Source organism: Ambystoma mexicanum, chromosome 6q (assembly GCF_040938575.1).
Source record: "Ambystoma mexicanum isolate Mex_15411 chromosome 6q, UKY_AmexF1_1, whole genome shotgun sequence".
Lineage (NCBI taxonomy): Eukaryota > Metazoa > Chordata > Amphibia > Caudata > Ambystomatidae > Ambystoma > Ambystoma mexicanum.
This window is the reverse complement of record NC_090937.1, coordinates 80,987,821-81,009,677: the sequence shown is the minus strand read 5'-3', so window position 1 is coordinate 81,009,677 and position 21,857 is coordinate 80,987,821. Positions and strand designations below refer to the sequence as shown.

Below are 21,857 nucleotides of genomic sequence, written 5' to 3'. Positions count from 1 at the left end.
GTTCGTGTGCCTTTGGCGGGCTTCAGGACTGAAGAACGCCTCTGGCGTCTGACTGTCTGGGGTGCACAGGAATTGAGGGAGGTGCCCGAAGAACGCCTCTGGTGTCTGACTGTCTGGGGTGCACAGGAATTGAGGGAGGTGCCCGAAACTCCCTGTGCTTAGTCTCCTAGGAGATCCAAATGCACTCTGGTGTGATTAACTGGCTGACTGTCCAGCAAGGACAGCTACCCTGCTGGGTGAGTGACAGCTAGGCCGGAATGAATGGGAGAAAACTGTTTAGAAGGCAGGTCTCCAGGACTGGAAGGCAGAGTCCACCACTGGATCGAAAGAGCCGAAGACGAGCTGGAAGAGGACGGCTGCTGCAACTCCTGGACCTTTGATTTGCCCGGTGAAGCCCTGCTGCAGGTCCGAATTGCCAAACTGCATTTGACAGAGAAGCTCCTTCAAGGACGGTTTGTTCCTTTGAGTTGGTGGGACCAATCAACTGATAAAACACCTGGATACCATTCTCAAGGCTGGTTAGGATTAACCAGGGAGAGGGACACCAGCTTGTGTTCTTGAATCTACAGCTACTGGAACTCAAGTAAATCCATTTTGTTTGCTTTCTTCAACGATCCTGTGCAGTGCAGGAGTCCCCCGAAGTCCTCCCTCTTGTCCCCACGACTGAGGCTCAGGAACAATGAGATCTGCAGGACCTGCCAGGAACCACGACTTCAGCAGCATTTGTTTCTTCGTACAAAGGTACTGTGCCAACCCGAGTGAGAGAACGCCACTCTTGCGGTGAAAGTTTGTGAAACTTTCCCAACTTGCAGGCCTAATCAGCTTGGGACCCGACATATGATTCTTTTTCGCCTAAACTACTTCTAGGAACTTTCGTAAAGACTTTACCGTTTGATACCAGAACTGCTCTTTCCTACCCAGAACACTAGCCCATTGACTTTGGCCTGGCCTATTGACTTGAATTGAACTCCTCTAGTAAACTGAAACTATTTGCGCTGTCTAAAACGTATATATGATCTATTTTACTTACCTTGTGCCTTTTGCTCCTTTCTAAGTACTGAACTGCTATTTGGCTCCTATTTCAGGGGAGCCCAAACTGTCTCAAAACCTTAGAATTTTGTATTGAAGTGTATTGGTTTATAATATTAAGTTGCCTTCTCCTAGTGAAATGTTTTCTAAATGATTGTGTAATAAATTAATAAGTGTTGTTACCAAGAAACCTTGAGTATAAGAGTTTACTTGAACCACTGTGATTGAAAATCCTTTGTGTAACTACTGGTACTGCTCACATTCACTCTTGAGATAAGCCTGACTGCTCAGCTCGGTACCAAAAACTCTGTGGTACAGACTTATACCAAAGGTTGGTTTGGCTAACACCTGTAGTCCTAATTGTGGGTAGTGGTCCCAGAGGGTACTGCCTGCAATTCTGCCTAACACGCTTCTTGTATGGTTGTCGCCAAAAAGATCAATTTAGGCAAAGCAGGGGATGTAGTCAAATTCCTTCGCTTCCTTGGAAATTCGCTGGGTTGGGCTTAATAGAAAAATATTTCCAAACGTTAGAGGGACTTCAGGGAGTCACTCACCAGTGTGCTCTAACTCCCTGCGGGCTCCAACTTCTGCGCCCTTGATTCCCTGCGGGCTTCAGCCCTCACAGGGAGACTCTGGAGTTTTAGTGTGGATGGTGGGCGGAGTTTGGCTACGGCAGCTTGGCTACGGCAGCTCGCTCTGCTCAATGCTGCTCCTGCGGGCTCCAACTCCTGCGCCCTTGATCCCCCATGGTTACTTTCTGAATACTTGAATAATCCAAGGGTAGTAGACCTAGCAGTTGTGCAGTGACGCTCATTTAAGGAATCACTTAGTAAACCAATCTGAAAGTATACTTTTTCTGAATAGTGGAAAACCAATTCAAGGAACAGTAGAAACCTACAACCATATTCAGGATAACGCACAATTCTACTAGTTGAGTAAGACCTTTTGGTGTAATATACAATTACAGTTCCTTTTCAGCTCAGTGGAACACAGAGTAAGGTAAAGAAGAACTCTTTACACTAATTTAGGATTGCTCCAGGCAGACCAAGATCAGCTACACCTACAGAACACTTTTTAAGCATGCCGCACAGCTATTCTAGGCAAGTAAAACCTAATGTTGTGATATACTATTACAGTTACTTTTCAGGTCAGTGGAACACAAACTAAGGTAAGCAGTCACTTTCTAACTTATTTTAGGATGGCACAAGGCAGATCGAGGTAAGTAAATCCCATATACTTTTTAAAGGAGATATCAGCAACTTAAAGGTAGGTATAAACCTAAGACTGTTTTAACATCTGCATAAAACAGACCACGGAAAGCAAAACCCAATGGGCCTCATTACGAGAATGGAGGTAATGAAAATAGGAAGGCGGAATGGTATTACCGGCATCGTTAACGGGTCCGGGCCATTCCGACCCGCCAATACCGCCACTGCCTGTACCGTGCCCCTTCATACCGGCTTGCGCGCGTACACACGCCCCTTCGCGGAGGGAATACCGGGATGCCGGTAATAAGAGGACATCACAAGTTACGCGGGCATGCACTTACCGGCATCCCGAACGCAGTAAATAGAGCCTGCACGATGGCGACCATACAGGCATCGCGGACCACCCGTAAATAGCAACCTGCAGTGATGGCAACTGCCACAGGTGCACACAATCACCACAGGTGGAGTCAATGGAGACTGTACCAGTATAAATGGAGTACACCCACACACCACACCCCTTCCCACACCAAAATGATACAACTAGCTGTTGTAATCATGGGGCTGGAGGACATGCCTGTACTGATACAACTACAGCAACAACAGCAACTACAACAACTACTACAGCCACAACAACAGGCAGCACAGAGGAGACGCAGGACGAGAAGGAAGGTGAGACAGGCCCAGCAATTACCACCAGTGAAGCCAGTAGTACCTCATAGGCAGCCAGCAATCCCTCGCATCAGACCCAGTCCATTCAATCTAACCCCTGAGCATATCCACACCCTGTACCGGTTGGACCGGGACACCATCACCACCATTGTGGACATGATACATGACGACATCGTCATAGAAATACGCACTGCCATCCCCCCGCTACTAAAGGTGGTGTCCGTGCTCCACTTCCTGGCCACAGGCACCTATCAGCACACAGTGGGCCAGCTGCATGGCATATCACAACCGCTCTTTTCACGCATGCTGACCCAAGTGCTGGATGCCCTCCTGAAGCACACTAGCACCCACATATCCCTACCACAGACTGCCCAGGAGATTGCCGACACCAAAGTAGGCTTCCATGCACTGGCAGGCATGCCCAATTGCGTTGGTGCCCTCGACTGCACCCATGTCTAATTGGTAGTCCCTCATGCCATAGAGGTGGTGTACCGCAATCGCAAGAAATACCACTCCATCAATGTGCAGATGGTATGTGACTCCGGCAAGATCATCACACATTGTTGTGCCCGATATCCGGGATCGACACATGATGCCATGGTGCTGCGTAACTCCACGCTACCCCGTCACATGGAGCAACATGCTGGATGACGTGCCTTGCTGCTTGGTGAGTTGCCTGACTGGCCCATGGCAGTTCATTGGGGTTGTGATGTGGGGGGATGCATACTCCACCTGGGTGGGAATGGGCACTGAGTGCACAATGCACTCAGAGCTAAACACTTCTGACCTGAACCTCCCAACCTGAACATGACACATCACTGCCACACATTGGAGCAATGCCGTACATCAATGACAACATGTAAGACGCACAACTAGCCCACCATGGGTATGTCAAACGATGCATGACTAAACATGATTACAAGTGTGCCAATGTCGCTATTGTGATTAGGCACAGAGTAGCATACACTGCAATTATTGGAGGCAAGACATCGTTTCGCATCCACAGTACATCCGCATCAGCATGCAAGTCAACACCCTGCATCATCTATACAACGCCATCCAGACTAGCAGACCATATTGCAGTACACAATGCATCCAAATAAAAATTGTGCATACGTACAGGGACATGTGCATGTCAACAGCAAATATCTGCGGCCATGGCTGTGAATCCTGAAGGTGGCAGCTCAGAATGACTCTCACAGGCCTCTTTGTACTCCCATGCAGGTGATGGAGGATATCCCTTGAAGCCGTGGCTACTTACCCCTGCGCGAAACCTGTGTAACAGCCATGAAGAGGAGTACAATCGGGTTCATACCCGTACCCGTGTCCTGATTGAGCAGACCTCTGGCCTGTTGAAGGCGCGGTTCCCCTGCTAAGCAGGTCTGGTGGAGCACTCCTTTATAGGCCTGAGAACGTGGCAAAGATCACTATGGCCTATATCATGCTGCACAACATGTGCATCCGGAGAAATGTACCATTGCCACCTGACATTGACATGCATGCACGGGTGAGGATGATGAGGATGAAGATGGAGGAGAAACAGCACCCCTGCCAGTACGTGATGCACAAGATGGCCTGCTGTACGCCAATCACTGATTGACGAATACTTCTGAACCACAGGGACATTGATGGATATGTGTCAGTGCTACACTGAGCACTGGGTCCATGTGGACATGCACACAGGGTATGTGGGGAGTTGGGCAATGTGCACTGTCATGAATAAAATGTATACACACGAAATGAACAATGTCCAGGCATTAAATTATTTTTTACACAACGGGTGTATTAATGAAAACTACAGAAAAGTGCCTCACCCCTCCACCACTCACATGCCCTCCCCATCCCACCTCCCCCCAACACACCAAAACTCCCCATACCCCCAATGAACCCCCATACCCCCAATGAACTCCCCATACCCCCAATGAACACCCCCTTATTCCCCTATACACCACCGATACCACCCCCCCACTCCCATTGTTGTCCCACACTACTTGCGTGCTTTCTTTGTGTCCTGGGGCAGCATTTCGTACTGCCTCGCACTCCGCCTTGTCAGTCGCACAGGGCTGGAGGGTGCAGAGGATGCGGGTGTGGAGGATGGGGTGGATGCCGTAGGGATTGGCACGGCTGATGCAGGTTGTTGTTGCTGCATGTGTTGCAGTATGCCGGTCAGGACCTGCGTGAGGCCCCCAAACTGTCATGCATCATGATCGTAGAGGCATATATGGTGGCAGTGTTCCCTGCAATGGCCTGAGCGATCTCTCACCTTGTATCCTCTCCGTCAGCCACATATTGGCGAACAAGTTCAAGCATGGAGTCCTGCCTTGCCTCCACCCTTGACAGTCGTGCCTCCAAGTCAGTGGGAGCAGCAGAGGTTGAGGGTGCTGCGGCTGGGTGTGCAATTGCAGGTCTGGGCTTGGGGGTGGTACTGAGGCCGGAACTGTGCAGTGCAGGATCCGCCATGGGGCTGGAGAGTGTGGCCTGAGTGTGGGGTTGGGGGGCGAACGGGGGGCTTGGGTGGTGTGGACATGCCACATGGATTAAGCCTTCTTGGTCCACGTACTCCTCCGCTCCTATGTCAATGTCACTCAGTGGGGCTTTGGCTGCTGCCTCACCCACTGAACTTGTTGCAGCAGAACGGGTGCCACTGGCCTCCCCTTCCACTGTTGTTGGCAGCTCTGTGCTTGCACTCCCATCCGCAGCTGTGGGGCCCTCATGTGCCGGCATGGCCTGTGCACTCGCCCTGGCCTGTACGGTTTTGCCAGTGCCAAGTGGTTTGGCCCGGGACGTGGTTGGCCTTGTGGCTGGGTCTTGACTGCCATCTTCTCCATCGGTGCCTGGGGGGGAAGAAGAGATGCAGGGCATCAGTGATGGTGTTACATGCAAGATGCATGAGATGGTGCTGTGGAGTTTTCATTTCCCATGCATTCATATCTTACAGGTGTGTCACACAGGATAGTTTGAAGAGGGGCATTTTGGCATTAGCCGTGACGTCACAATTCGGCAATGCTGCATGCCAGGTGGCATGCCGTTGTATTGGGGTTTGTGTGATGTATGACATGGGAATGGTCCCTGTGTGTTGGCTGTCTGTTGGTAATGGGATTGGCACTCAGCATGCATTTCATTGTGGCAGGGTTTGGGCCTGCATCTGGACATGGATATGTTGATGTGTGTGTGATGGGACATGCATTGCCTTGTCTAGGCTCTATTCCACATCACTTGTGCTACGTCATGGTTTGCCCTACTGGGGTTTGCAGGGTCACTCACCTCCATCTCCAGATGTTGCGGCACCCGTCTCCATCTCCCCGAAGCCCTTGATCGACTCCATCTGGATGGTAGCGCTGCATGTCTCCTCCCAGAGCATTAGTTTGACCAAGAAGTGGGCACCCCCGCCTGTGGCCATGGCCTCCCGACGATTGATGGCCAGGATGTTGCGTACCCTGAGGCGGAGGTCATCCCACCTTTTCTTGCAGTCTTTGACTGTGCGTGTGGTGGTGCCGACTGCAGACACCTTGCGGCTACCTCCTCCCATATCTCCTTCTTCCTCCGCTGCGCCTCCCTTTTGAGGTTATGGGTGTTGATCTCATCAGCATGGGCAGCAAGGGTGTCTGCCAACATGTTCAATTCCTCATCAGAGAAATGCTTCTTGCGCAGGCGGGGGTTGGTTTTTCGGGTTGCCTTAGACATGTTCTTTTCAATGGCCCTGGTCTCTCCTATGCAACACTGGTGGTTTGGGAGGATTGCAATGGATTGTGTTTTTAAAGATGGCCGCCGGTGCATTTCCCGTTCCGACGCAATGACATTACTCCCTGGTCCAGTATTACGAGCCCGTTATTTACATGGTGTTATTACCGGGTCGGTATTAAGGGGTGCCTCCTAGGCGGAGGCGGTACCGGCGGGTCCCGTGATGCCGATATCAGGGGGTTGAAGGGCCTTTAGCGGCATGGCGGTATGGCCATTACCGGCATGGGGGTTCGCGCATGTTCGCGCACTCGTAATCGTCTGCTATTAGCGGCGTCAAACGAGCACGGACCCGCTACTTCCTCCATGCCGGTAATGACTCCGTTGTTAGCGCACTTCTCATAATGAGGCCCAATGTTACACTTTATGAATGACTCAATGTTATTCAAGGTATGTAAAACCCAAGGCAGACTTAGTTTAGACAGACTATACACCAGGACAGGGGAAGCAAGACCCAGTTGGTGAACTTACACACTAGTATTCTGCAAGAAATAGTTAAGTGAAGCCAACAGCATTACTTTTGGGAAGAGGCACAACCAATTCACAGGTGAGTAAAATATCCTTACATATACTTTCCAGAATGGCACAGCACAAATTCAAGGTAAGAACTTTTATAACTGCTCACTTTCAGAGTTACAGTTACCAACCAACTCATTTAGAAGTAAGTACACTTTTAAACAATTACTGTCTTTTCTAGGCAATAGGCCCAATCCTTAGAAAGTCTTTCCCTTATTCTTGGAGCATGAGTGTTCTCAGTGGCAGAAGGGGGGGGGTCGGTCTCCAGGACTCTAATGTCCAACTAGGAGTTCAGGATTAGTACAGAAGTAGCAAAAGTCAGAGTTCCTTATGGAAGATTGTTCAAATGGGTAAGTATTACACTTGAGAGAGGCTGAAAGGGTCCAGAGACTTTTGAGAAGACACCCGAGGCGGATTCCAGCAGTGGGCCTAGGTGAACTGGATGAGGGGACTCCCAATCACAAGAAACACCCCAAAGCGAAACAGGAATCACAAAGGCTTAAGGTAGGTAAATACCTCAGCCAACACAGTACCTCAGCACGGAAGAAGAGTTGCGGCAGGGGAGACTTCAGGATCTGCAGCCAAAAACCTGGTCAATTGATAACTTTTTTTCATGAAGACGGAAGAGAGGACTTTGGAAGGGATTTTGCAACAAGGATCAATGGGGAAGGCTCTAGGTAAGAGTTTCTTTGCGGCTGGATGCAGCTATGTGGTTTTGGCGCCCTTTTCCGGAACCAAAAGAAGACAGAATATCGCTGATTGGACTTGCGTCATTAATCTTTCTCACCTTTCCTCACCTTCCCCTAGAAGCTCAATGTCTCCAGAGCTCTGGTTCTCTATATACTGGACTACTGCAACAGCCTCTTTCTAAATCTACCTGCCTTTACTCTCGTCCTCTACAACTCATCCAGAAAAGGACTGCAAGACTTGTCCTTGGCCTCAAGCCCAGGGATCATATCTCACCAGCCCTGAAATCTCTCCATTGGACCCCAGTGCTAGCAAGGATTAAGTTCAAGACCCTCTGCATTGTCCACAAGGCCTTCTCGTGTCTACAACAGCAAAATCTCCACCTCTCTCTCCGGAAATATCTTCCTACTGAAGCTCTTCTCTCCTCCACCTCCAACTCCTTCAGGGTCAGTCGCTTCTCCAAGCAACGAGTTGGGGGCAGATCTGTTTCTTCGGCTGGGGCCTCCCTTTGGAACAGCCTCCCTGCCTCTCTGAAACTTGAGTAGAACCATCTCTGGTTCCAGAAGCACCTCAAGACCTTCCTCTTTGCTTCTGCCTTCTCTCTTCCTCTCCCCTGCTGATCTCCTGTCTGATACTGCATTGGTCACCTAGCTACCTTCTGAACTCGGGCCCAGGACCCTACTAGCCCAGTTGCACATCTGCACTGCCCCCTGGCATCCCCTGCACTTGTGGTCTGTATCTGTATCCTACAGTCCCCTCTCCTGCACTTATTAGACACCTGTTGACTATACTTTTAACACTTGCACTTGCCACCTGTTGGCTGCACTACTTGTTGCATTGATTCCATGCCCTGCACTTGCCCATCCTTCCTCTCCCCCGCCCCCAGCCCTTCCCCCCTTCCTTCTCCCCTGCACTTATGTGGTCTCAATGTCACCAGGCCTATTAAGATCGTTGTTTTTGTCTTCCCTCTGTCTCCCCTCCCTTGCCTCGTCGTGCCTTGAAACACTTGTGTATAGGCACGTTATAAATGCCATATCACATCATATCTCTCTGGTCCAGCAGTCTGGTGAGGGGATTTCACGGATTGGAATCACGTTTCTAGAGGTCCAACAGGATACCACCAAAGTTTCAGCTCGATTTGGAATTCGGAAGACCATACACTGCATGATGGTTCAAGATCCCAGGGCATTAGGATATTGCAGCCGCGCAAGGTCGCAGCATGACATGGGATGGCTCAAAATGCAGGTCTAGAGTATAAGTAAGGGCACCTGGCTATGCCCTGAAAAACCCAGGTGGGCGTAGTTGAATAAACAAAAAAAAATTTGAGGGTGAGAGTTCACACCAATCCAGTAGTCTAACAAATATGAAAGTCAATAACCGCACGTGTTTCGACTTAATATATTTAATTAGCATATAAATGACAAAATATGGGGATAGAGTACCTAGGAGTATTGGGAAGACAATACAGGTAAGTATAACCCGGTGGAATGAACTGGGTTTAAATGGATAACAAACAAATTCTGCTGATATTGGACAACATATTAAGTTATGCAGGTACAATGTGAACAAAAAAACAAATTCAATGAACATCTAACAAACAACAAAGCAGTGCATGGATTGTGCACTGAACATGTGATATAATCATCGACACTAAGGTGTTTCGGCCCAGAAGTGAGTTGTAGAATGCAGCTTTTTGTGCAGGCCTTCATCAGGACGTATGATGGAGTGAATTGGAGTCCCGGGGTCTCTATCGAAGACTTATCCAGCATTGGGGTAAGTAAAGACATCCATCTTGGTGTGGATGACAAGCTGGCATATGACTAACCAGTGTGGAAACAGGTAAATACCTCAAGCGGTAAAGACTGTCATCAAAGTATGATGAGGGTAGAGTCATCCACTTCTTAATGTGGCTGCAGCTCGTACAGACGGTCCATGAATGGTCTGGAGCTGCACGGCTACGGCGTCTCCTAATGTGACTGCATTCGAATGTGAAATGCAGGTCTTCTTGAGTCCAGTGTTTATCACCAGGCGCTGGGTCGGGGTCATCATTTTCGTAGTCCCCAGGTCGCTTGGGAGGAAGGGTAACAGCAGGCTCTGGGTTACACAGCAGGCTCTCAGTTTGCTGGAAATCGTCTCAGCCGCATTTTCTTCGTCTTTCTCTTAGCATTTCGTTCCATTGGTCGAATACATCTCGAATACCTCTTCAGCTTCCAGGATCTGACTTTTATGCAGGAGCCCAGCCAATCAAACAGACAAAGGACTGTGGAGATTTGGACTCCTCCCTCGCTTCCTGCCTTCACAGACACTCTGGAGTCTGTGCGGGCTTGACCAAGGTTTCCTACCAAAGATAAAGTCTTAAACAAAGGAAAATGCCCATGCTACTGACAATACAATGTGTTGTCACCATTCATGCTTATTGGCTAGCAAATCATTGTGTGCACAGAGATCACAGAGAGTCTCATTAGAATATAAAGATTATTTAATGCAGAAATGAATAAAGCATTTTTTCTCATTTTCTTTTTTTAACACATAAAAAACAATATTCTATGACAATACATGTGATCAAAGAAATCCAAGTAAGACAATATTTGGGGAAAAAACTAAAACAGAAAAACATGCAAACAATTTGACAATGATGTGAACTGCTACGAGTTAGACTGAGTGCTACTCTAGAACTGCAACAAGGTATATAGAATGTTACCCTGGAGAGTTTTTATATTATAGACATGATTAACAGATAGTCATGTCTTCTGTCTGCCTACGTGTACGTGAAATATCAAAATTATTTGTCAACACTTTGGTGTGTTATTGGTTAGTCAAGCACTGATGCCGTTTCGGCGTGCCGAGATTTGTAGCATCCATGTCAAGGCTTCCTCAGGACAGATGAAACTAGTGACCCTATGAGGGCAGATAAAAAACACATATGTATCAAAATTCAATATTCATAATAGACACACTCAATATTAAAAACATTAGCTGCTTGTCCAATTGAACAAAATCCCACCGAGTACTTACTCTGAGCTGGAGAAAAATCTTCAGCTTCCTGCCCATTTTTGGCACAATTACCACCGGTGCTATTACTGCCGATGGTAATAGTGTTGAAAAACCCAATAGAATCCTATGGTTTCATAACAAATGGGGACTAACAACGCCACAACAACTCGGGATCTGGCGCAATTTGCACCGGACTCAGTTGCGGTAACGTTAATTGCATTGGGTAGTATCCTGGCGCAATTACCACCGGATACTGCCTAACTCATGATGAGGCCCAATATTGGAAGTGGAGTAGGTAGTAGCGAGTGTTAGTGAGTAGAAGAAGCAGTAGAGCAGTAGTAGAGGGCATTAGCAAGGATTAAGTACGGAGTAGAAATAGTAGGAGAAACAGAATAGTAACATCAACAATGAGTGTGAGAATTGGAGTAACTATCAGCGTATAGGGAGACCGTGATTATAATGTGAGAACAGCGATAGGATATGAGGTAGAATAGGAGGGAAGAAAGAAGAGAGGATAACAGCAGAGTAGCAGAAGGTAACAATAGTAAGGAGTGAAGGAGTTGAGAAGTAAGAGGAGATGACAGATCAAAGGGTGGAGGTGGAAGCTAGATTGAGAGATCAAAGGGACAGTAGTATGGTGGGAGGCGAGTATCTTGGTACAAAGGGCAGAGAAGGGTCAGGCGAGACTGTGTGTGTAAAACAAGCAGGTGGACTGGGGTGGAAAGAGGCACCATACCATACCACCCCTAGAACACTAAGCAGGGCTAGGAAAGGGAGAGTTAGAAGACTCTAAGGGAGTCAGGTAGCCAACGCCTTAGGGAAACTACACTTAGCCGCAGGAAGAACAAAAGACAGTCGGGGTCACCTGGCATTAACTACTAACCTTCCGTTATGGACGTCTGATTTAGGGAGGTGGAAAAGGCTGGGGAAGTCGAGATAGACAGGGACGGCCTTAGCGCCAATTCCCCAAGAACATGCTTAGCCTTGAGAGTTACCCGAGAACCCCTGCCCCAAAGTGATTGTAAAGTCCCAATAAACACCCTTGGTGTTACCATTCGAGTCAATGTGGTTACTGGTGCCGGACAGTCCCGTTACAATGGACACTAATAAGTATGGAGGAAAGATGAAGGGATGTAGGCATATGTGTACTGTTGGTGGTTTATGTTATTTGTTGACTATTGAAAATAAACCCTAATAGCAAGATTAAACATTGACTATGAGTGACTTTTGCTAGGTGTCCAGGAAATGAGGACTGACAGAAGTCCTTAAGCAAGTTTGAATAGCTCACGTTTGATATCTTTCAAAACACCTCTATTCGTTTACAAAGTTCAACCCAAGCCCTGGACCCATTTATGTTGTAAAATAAATCTGTTTATACCCAGCTCTTTCAGAGTTGTCTTTTGACCCCTTGGCTGTGACATCCGTTTTTCCTGCCCTGCCTCAATTCTGGAATTCCATAACATGGGGTCCATTCCACTGCCAACATGATGGCCATTGGTAGTAAAAAAAAGAACCATTTTGAAATGTCCAGGTCAGGATAGACTAACCTAAGTTAGGATAATGGGCCTTCTAGCATGTGTCAGCATGTGTCAGCACACTGACATAACCACTTGTAAGGTTCAGGGCTTGTGTATGATCCATGACTTGTACACAAGCTCCACAATGCCTTCACTCACAGACATGCAACATCACAGTCCATAAAATCCAGTGTCACCAATCATGACGGGCAGACCCAGTTCCTCCTCATGTCAGGGACACCCTAACCCTCAATTGTCCTTTATTTATCCTATGTACAGTTTACCCATTATGATGGCACTGTGAAGAATCACACAAATACCTGGCTGGTTTGACAGTAATGGAGAAAGAGACATCCTCACTGAGTATTTGCCCTTTCTAGATGGTGCCATGGATTCTCACTAAACCAACATCAAGGTAACGTTCTAGCAGATTTGAAGATTGCGAGTGGGATTCAAGCAGAGTCACACAGGACTTGCCGGCAACACCAACAGCATAAAGATGAGTTCAGCGATGAGCTTCCAGCGTTGCTTTGTTTCTCACAAGCACTGATCCTGTCATAGTTTCTTTCTTTCCCTGTGCTTCGCTACTGCTTCGCCACAGCTTTTCTTTGCTCTGCTCCACTTCTGAGTTCCTTACCGTCCAGTTAGTTTCTTCCTTCCTGCCTTCTGGTGCTCGCTTCAGGATTCTGCCGCTCTGGATTTCCTGGCATACTCTTTTCTTCATACTGAATTCCTGCCGCTCCAGAACGCCAAACATTTCTTTCGAATTCCTTGCTACATCTATGGAGTGAAGGGTTTTTTACCCCCAGAGGGTTTCACTTCGGCTCAGCCCTTTGAACATATGCTGCCCTTTACATATCAGGCAGACGGATGTTCATTGTGGCTTTGTCTCATTCTCAACACCATCGCGCAACCCTGAGACCTTCAGAGACAGCGCCTGCTTCACGTATCAGGTCCGTCCTAGCTAATTGTTACAGGCACAGAAGAAAACAAGAACCTCACAGACCAGGCCTGCCATGAAAGGAACAACTATGCTTACATTTAAAAGGGAACGAGATACATGCAAGATTTATATTTTGTTTCTTACTGTAATGGATGCATTGAGTGAATTACAACACAGAATCTTTGAGAACTACTGTGTGGAAGAGCAATATTTCTGATGTACACTTATTGTTGTTTTTGTTTTCCATAGGGCGACTCTGGGGGACCATTGATGACAGCAAACTCTACAGGTCCCTGGTACATTGTTGGAATTGTGAGTTGGGGATTGGGATGTGGCAGACCAAATTCACCTGGAGTGTATTCACGAATCACATCCTTGCGAGACTGGATTGCCAACAATACAGGTCTCTAGAGAAGACATCACAAAGTGCCCCATTTCTACTTTTGATGTCCGACAACTCTGCATTGTTATTATAACGGAGCGTGCATCTCCCACAGAAGTTGTCCCACTGGACATCGATGCATCTTTCTCAAGATCCTTATCAATGATCTTTGATGAGCAAGTGTTTTTTCTGGAAGCTTCATGTTTGGAGGATCAACAGCATTCTCTGAAGAGACAGAGTTTGGGAGAATGGAGATAAAACTGATGAGAGGAACATATGATTTAAAACAGAGAGTTCCAATAAGAACCAGGAGAAATGTAACCTGAAGAGATGGTTTCAGATTCAGCACTTTAATTACACTTGGAAATAATGGCTATCCTGTAGAAGTGTGTTGGAGAACACTGAAGATGTTCCCTTTGGATTTTGAACCCTTTTTATGACATGTTAGTAGTCTCCTCGATGTGTTTTCCATGCAGGTGACCTTTTGCGGGAGGTCATTGGTTAAGGTCCTGCAGTGGTGCCAGGTTTCTTGTTCCCCAAATGTAGCTAAAACATGGTGGACAGGTTCTTACTTACTTTGAGCTGGAAGACCCCAGCTCCTACAGGCCAAAGCCCTTGTGCACGAAAGGATACTTGTGAGATTTCTTTAGGGCTTTTTGGTTCTAGATATCTTGTTTTACTGAAATTGGTTTCTGATGTCAAATATGCCTTGGGCGCAATAGAGTTTGACAGGCAAAATGAATGTATTATTGCACTGTGTTGGCAATCTGGTGTGATTTGAAAGTTATACATCGCTCGTTATTTACCTTATGAAGCTAAAATGTTACAGTTGCTTAGATTATTGAATATATGTTTGTGAGATTTGAGAAGTTCTTGCTCAGCACCCTCTCTGCTTTGCTGATTTTGGGAAAATTGCATGGTATTGTTGAATCACAGTATGAATGTAAAGATATGTACTGATTTCACTACTCTTATTTGCCATGTGAAGTGGAAACACAGACCTGTGTGGCTTCTGTCTTCCCAACCTCCCGTAATTCTGAACACTGATTTCAAGTCACACAACTGAAAGCCTCATCCACATACATTTAGTATCATATATCAGCTTAACGTGTTGTCTCAATGGTAGTGTGTCTAAGCAGTTTGGCTTCACTCTTAGGGCGGTATGGGCTAGAATCAATGACCAATTATCCCCTCACCCCCACAAACACAACACAATATTCTACATAAAGTATACTGTGTGCATAAATCTATATGTATATAGATACTATTTATTATAAGTACTTCATAAGGTAAAAAACATAAGTGAACTAATTATTAAGGGTAACTACACAGACCGCATACTACGCATTCAAAAATAAAGGGTTTAAATGAAGCAATTTCACTCCAGAACGTAGTGAGAAAGAGAGTCACTAACAGGGAATTAGTATGTGCTGTATGTAGTAAGTCAGTCAAAGGTGGCGGACAAGAAGACATGATTCAACTTCTCTATTAAAAGAAAAGAAACTAGCCCTATGTCTACGATGATTGGTCCCTAACTACAAAGAAAATAACAAATGGGTGCTTGTCAGGATGGCTCACATAAATTCCGTCCTCGGTCCAAAAAGCTATTCTAACCTATGCTTGCCCTAACACTAAAACAAAACAATATAAAGTGTCCTACGTCAGTTTAGAATCACTATACTTTGGCTTCAGGTGGCTGTTTTCTTTAACCAGCACCCACTTCTGTCTTTAGTTCTCAGAGTCTCCCAGGCCCGAGCCTGTTGATGGTTTTCAAAGATGGGCTCGTTTAACTCCTGTAAAAGATTACTCTGATCCACTGTGCAAAGTATCTTGAAAGTTCAAACAGTTCTTCTCCACCTCAGAGTAGTTGTGGTTCTGGACTCTGTTGTCCTCGACAAACACAATAAGTCTCCAGGTTTTACTTACCAAAACTACTGCTGTTCTTGTCATTCTTAGCTTGACTTTCGGACCCTTCAGGCCGTCTGTTTCCTGTTTTGATTTTACCCCATGGTTAGTTATTTTCACTGGCAGGCCTTCTGCTTGCTGATTCACATCCACCCCTTTGTGGGATATACTCTGCTTTCACCAGTGGTAGAAGTGTGCCAAATAATAGTGGAACTATAACTCCAGCAGGGGACAGGGTAGGCAGGAGGGAGAAAGGTGCAACACATGTGTCAATGGGTTGTGGATGGGCCAGGTTGACAACCAAGTGGGTGTAATAGGTACATCTGTATCGTTTTTCATTAATTTCACTCAGTTGGTCAGTCAGTTCAAACATGTATGTGTGGCCTTGTGAAATCCATTGCCTCTACTTGCTGATCCATACCTAACACCTATCTGAACAGCAACTTTTTCAACAGGGGCCTGGCCATTAGAAACATGCGTGTTGTCATGTCATAGAATGTGTTCATTTATTATAAAGGATGGATACCACGACTGAAAATCTTTTATCTCTTTTGGTCTGAAAGAGTCAGTGGGATGAATAGTCTTTGATCCTGAATTATCTCAAAGGATTGCATTACAATTCTCCAAGTGACTAGTCACTAAAACTCATACTATAACTGCACACTTGTCCAGTGGTATGAAGGGGTAAATCCCATGTAGCTACCTATTGTTAAAATAAAATCCTGTGGAAATGGCCTGGACCTTTATCAATTGTAACATCTGAACATTTATCCTGAGGTAAACACTTGACACATTTTCCAAAAATCAAGTGGAGCTGGGGGGTTGCGAGAGATAATTTCTCAATGTTAACAGAACTTCCTCCAGCTTCCGATACTTATGATGAAGCCAGATAGAGTTCATCCAGCCTGAGATGGCATTCTCTTTGTGAATATATGGTGAAACATATTTCAGTTTAGCCTTAATTGCCTTGGGTGATAAAATGAAGAGGTATGTTAAAAAATAATTGTTTCAGAATGATGAAAATAGTTGTAAAAAGTAGTGAAACTGTTAATAGTTCAAAATAAAAGCAGTGGGTTTCTCAGTTTGGTTTCCAACTCTCTCGGGATAGTCACAGTTTAAACTCTTTTTGTATTTCTTAGTTTGGCTTCTCGCTCTGTGAAGATATTCTCAGTTTCAGCCCTTTGTGGCTTTCTTCGGTGCCTCACCGCCCTCCACTCGGTCCTTCTCTCCAGCCTTGTACCAGTGTTCCATGGCAGAGCATGTTGGGGGCAGGTGTCGTTTTCCGGTACTGCGGTACCGCAGCCCCAACTTCCTTGTGGTCACGTCTCTCTCCTTGGTTCCTCCTGTTGCCAGGGGTCAAGTCTGCAGCTTTGGGGTTGCTCGGTGCTGGCACGCACCTATAGCAGCAACTCGTTTCCTGGTCACAGAGGCAGTCCTCGGCTCTCTGCCTGATTCCTGGACTCTGCAGTGTTCCACAGGCTTTCTGCCCACCACACTCGGCACTAGTTGTTTCTTCTATTGACTACTGCAACTCTCTATCTGTTCCAGCTGGCCTACTTTCTGAGACAGCTGCAAGTCCTTCAAAACTCATCCGCCCATATGGCCAACTTCACATCTTGTTGTGCACACATCTCATCCATGCTACGGATCCTCCACTGGCTTCCGGTAGTGCAGCATATCCAATTTAAGGCATTGTGCCTTGTTCATCATGCCTTTTATGGACAAGGGGCCAAATACCTCCAGGTGAAATTCTGTCCATATGTCCCTGGGGGACCCCTACACGCTTGGCTACTGCTCTTCTTGTTTCTATCCCAAAGGTAAAACTTAGTCGGGCTGGCGGATACTCTTATTCTGTAGCAGCAGCCACTTTGTGGAACTCCCCTCCTTGTTCACTGCAACCAATTTCTACCCACCTACGCTTTCGTCAAGCACTGAAAACCCACCTTTTTTAGGCCATTCACTTTCTCCTCTTCGTGAGTGATGCCATGATGCCTTTGGGTGAATGCTGCACTTTCAAAGTTACGTTAACATAACATAACACTTCCAATGTGGTCCTGCCTCCAGGCTGAGGCAAGGGAGGCAGCTCCTCCAACGCACTCCTGAACAGACTGCTGGTCTTTTCAGGCTGGCTTACTCGTCCCCCTCCCTCACTGATGCCGAGTCTTTTCAGTTCCTATCTGGAAGAAGAAAAGAGAGTCAATTGGTTCTCGGCAACAGCTGCGGGTGTCAACATCAGAGAGTCAGAAACCAAGCCAAACCCGTTAAAAGGGCCCTACACATCATAACGTTGCTCAGTTGCCATATATCCTATCAATGCTTGTGAGTCAGTATAACAAGGAGATAGATTGTCTTCTCTACTTGGGGATGCCTTGTCCCGTAAGGGGGGGGTATCCCCTATTGAGATCCGGCTTGCCCTGTCCCCTAGGGAGTGTTTTGCATATCATGCTCACCTCCCTAGTCACAAAGATGGTGGTTCCCCCTTCGGGTAAAGGGACGAATCCCCTGGATTTGTCACAACACATTACATCCGGAGGGAGTAAGTGGGTTAAAAAAAGTTACAAAGACCCAAATAGTCTTCAATCAAGTAAATATATTAAGTAAGTACTGTACTGGATCTAAAAGGACCCATAAACACAGTAGCAACAACGAGTACACATTCAGGCACTAATGAGCTACAATATGTGATACAATGTGAATGAAATTCAGTGATTTGTCAACCTAAAATAGACGCAGAATCATCAGTTCAACTAAAAAATATGATTGTCCTGAAAACGTCTGGGCCTCAAGGCGGACCAGAGTAAAATGGCAGTACACTGTTACAGGTAAATTCCCAAAAGTGTGTTCATTGGACGACCATGCTATAAAAGTAGTTGCATTCTACTTACATTGCATAGGTGTGGAAGAGGTTATAACCACCCAACTGAGGAGTCTTGGTGCACGTGCAGAAGTGTTCTAGATCACAGTTCCAGAACCAGAGGCCTTGAGATATATGACAGCATGATGAGGTGTCAGCTTACACTTGTTTTAGGGTAGCATTTAAGTGGGGCACAGAAGAGACACTGCACTTGGAGGTAATACCCTAAAAGATTGAATATAAAAGACTGTTTGGGAGATTTGGTCGAATTTCGGCCATACGAATTCGTATGGTCGAAATGTTCGACCAAATCCCCCATTCGGTGGCATTATAGTGAACAACGGCAGCAGGGGCCACAGGGGTGTCCCCTGAACCTTTGTTCACTATGTCAGCAGGAGTTACGGGGGTGTCCCCCTCAGCTGTTTGCATAAAGAAAAGTAAAAAGGGCCCTGCAGCGCCCGTTCACGATCACAGAAGTGAGTGGGAACATGCATCGCAGAAACACAGCTAGTCGGCAGCACACAGGGAAGTGTGCTGCCGCAATGTAGGTAAGAGGGTGGGGTGGGAGCAGCTAAATTGTTGGTTTTAGGTTGTTTGACTGTAAAGGAAAATAAAATATTTTCAGCCAAAACCTTTACAGTCTTTTCAGCAGCGTTTTTTTCCGTTGCAGTAAAACAGCCCAAAATTCACTTGGATCCAGGAAACCCTGGAGGAGGAGACCAATGATGGGACACGTGTCCAAGGACCAAGCAACACCTACTTAAGGAGCTAGCTACAGTGCAAATAACCCATGAAGCGTGAGTGCACAGATACATTTTGACATTGGGATTGGGTCGAGCTAGCAGTGGTTAGGGTCTCTAGTTTGTAGAAGGTGCAAGAGTCAGGACAACTAAATCACAAAGAAGCAGAATCTGTGAAGACAACCCATGATGGAGCAAGCAAAGAGGACACCAGACAGCAGGGCCAGGCAACTCGGGCGGAAATAAAGTTTGAGTGGGTCAGAAAAGGACAGTCCCAGGATGGAGTGCCACTACCTTAGGGATGTGGCAAGGATAGGAGGGTTTCCAGGAGAGCACTAGGATTGCAAGCACAATATTTTTCAAGCAACGAAGGGTTGGACGTTCCATCAAAGAAGGCTGAAGGGAAGCAGCAAAGAGCCCATCAGAGTTTCTTCTAGGAAAGTAGAAGCAGAAAAACACACTAAAAGGGCAGGACCCCGCCACTATAGCAGGTCACAGCAGCTTCAAGAGTCCTCTGTCTTGCCAGCAGTACTTCCAGGGAAGTTCATTACAGATCTGCGAGAGCTACAGGGTTAACACAGATATACACATTTATCTGTGAACAGGGGCAACTCTGCTCATCAATCCACCGGCATGAATCATTGAAGGTTTGCCAGTAAGCCAATCAGGGCTGGGCATCAAGACCTCCAAACACTTAGGCACACCACCACATTTGTGGATTGGGAAGTCTGAACATGGAAACCCTAACCTTGACATTTTTTAGAAATAGTACTATCGATATACATATATAGATAAATATACACGCACACACATGCACACAGACACCAGTCCAATCCCATGCATGTTATTGTATTAGACAGTGTAGCATAGACAAGCATAGGTTTAACACAGACATTTTTGTTTTGACTAACTTGACTGACTTTGGACTTATACTTTTGGTTGATGGTCGAGACTACTCCCATTATAGACGTTAGACAAGTTCCCCACGATTCCAAATCTCCTCTTCAATAAGACATTGGGCCTCATTACGAGTCTGGCGGTAACCGAGGCGGTAAAACCGCCTGTTTACCGCCGGACTCGTATTACCATTCCGCCTCTGTGATTCCCGGAATTACCGGGCCATTACAACCCCGGTGACCCGGGAATTCCGGAGGCGGAATGGTGTAAATCCCCATTCCCATTGAGTTCCATGGGACTCAATGGGAATGGGGATCATGGAAACACCGGCACCATCTCGTGATGGTGCCAGTGTTTCCTCGTCCGCCTGCAGGCGGGCGGTGTTAAACCCGCCAGGTCAGACCTGGCGGGATTGACGCCTCTGCCTGCAGTAGTCGAGATCACCCGGTATGGAAACAACGGTGGCGGCGGGTTTATCGCCACCGTTGTTTCCATACCGGGTGAGTTGTAATGAGGCCCATTCAGTTTCCACTTCTGATTTCTTCCACGCCTTCCCTTCTTTGCAACCGAAGTGCTGTGGATTTACTGTTGGCAAGATAAAAAAAAAGCTGTATCCTCACAACTCCAGTGCTGGCTGCAGTGTTGATTGCATTCTTGCCTGTGGCTGGAACACAAGCACTCAGAATATACTGTTTGCCAAAGGTCACAAAGATGCACTATGATAAATCCCTTTACCCTGATGTGCTGATCCATTCTTTCATCGCCATGGGAAACAATACCTCACAATATACTGCTTGATCATGAACAAAAAACTGCAATGTAATGGATCCTTCCATCTTCCAGTGGATATTGCTTTTCATTCCTCCCTATGGAACGCACACACTCCCAATATACTTCTTGCCAAAGATCAAAATGACACAATGTTTTTGAGTCTCTTTTTTTCTCCCAATGTTAACTTTTTCTTTCCTACTAACGGAAAACAGAGATATATGCCTATGGTCTTTGCCCGGGATTGCAAAAACTGTACTGTATGAATCCTGCCAACGTTGAGTCCTGATGAATACAAACACTCTCAATATACGATTTCACAAGATCACAATGTGCTACTTGCTACAGTTAACAAAAACTAGCCCTCTGTGGGACCATCTTATTCTAGAATTGAAGCGCAATACCATGGCACGTTATTCTATAAAAAAAATCACTTGTGAAATCTGAATACTATTCGCCAATGTAATTCAATTATCCCTCTGCAATTGAATGCTTATATTGTTGGAAATATGTATTAATGAAATTGTTATTTAATACAATTGTATTTATCTTAACTGATGTTTCATTGTCAGCCTTATGTAATGCAGTTTTATAACTGCTACATCAAAAGTAATTTCTAATTTGTTGAAAGAGTTTGGTATGGCGAGTAGTGGTTGGGGACTCTTAAAGCTAAATGTTTACATTTGTAATACTTTTTTATGGTACTTTTGAACTACTGACTACTTTGAAGGAAATGTTTTCTGTTTTGGTTTCGTGATTTTGTTCATCGTCCACGTATGAAAATAAACATGTAGAGAATGAAGTAGTGCCAATCTGTGTTAATTCCTACTTTGCTTTGTTTACTCTCTAATAATTAGAGATTGAACAACCCTACGTAGGCTGCACTTCATTGTAAAACTCCAGTGATGTAGTGGGACATAAATCATGCCCTGCAGAGCGGCATTGTACCATGGCACATATGTTTTGCACCATTGAATTACACAAACCTTCGAAAACAAACTGTGAGTGAA

At 46.1% G+C, this 21,857-nt stretch overlaps 1 protein-coding gene across 3 annotated transcripts in view; it reads left to right on the top strand.

The window, feature by feature from the left end:
- Nucleotides 1-21,649, top strand: part of LOC138515785 (transmembrane protease serine 11D-like) — a 739,714-nt gene extending 718,065 nt beyond the window's left edge. For 2 of the 3 annotated variants that reach the window (XM_069630499.1, XM_069630501.1), the window contains exon 12: nucleotides 13,551-21,649. In XM_069630499.1, the coding sequence (XP_069486600.1) occupies nucleotides 13,551-13,712 (162 nt within the window). In that variant the 3' untranslated portion in view covers nucleotides 13,713-21,649. Of the gene's footprint in view, nucleotides 1-12,738; nucleotides 13,520-13,550 lie in introns of those variants that run through there. The other variant, XM_069630500.1, reaches the window with a different exon arrangement.
- The last annotated feature ends 208 nt before the right edge of the window (nucleotides 21,650-21,857 follow it).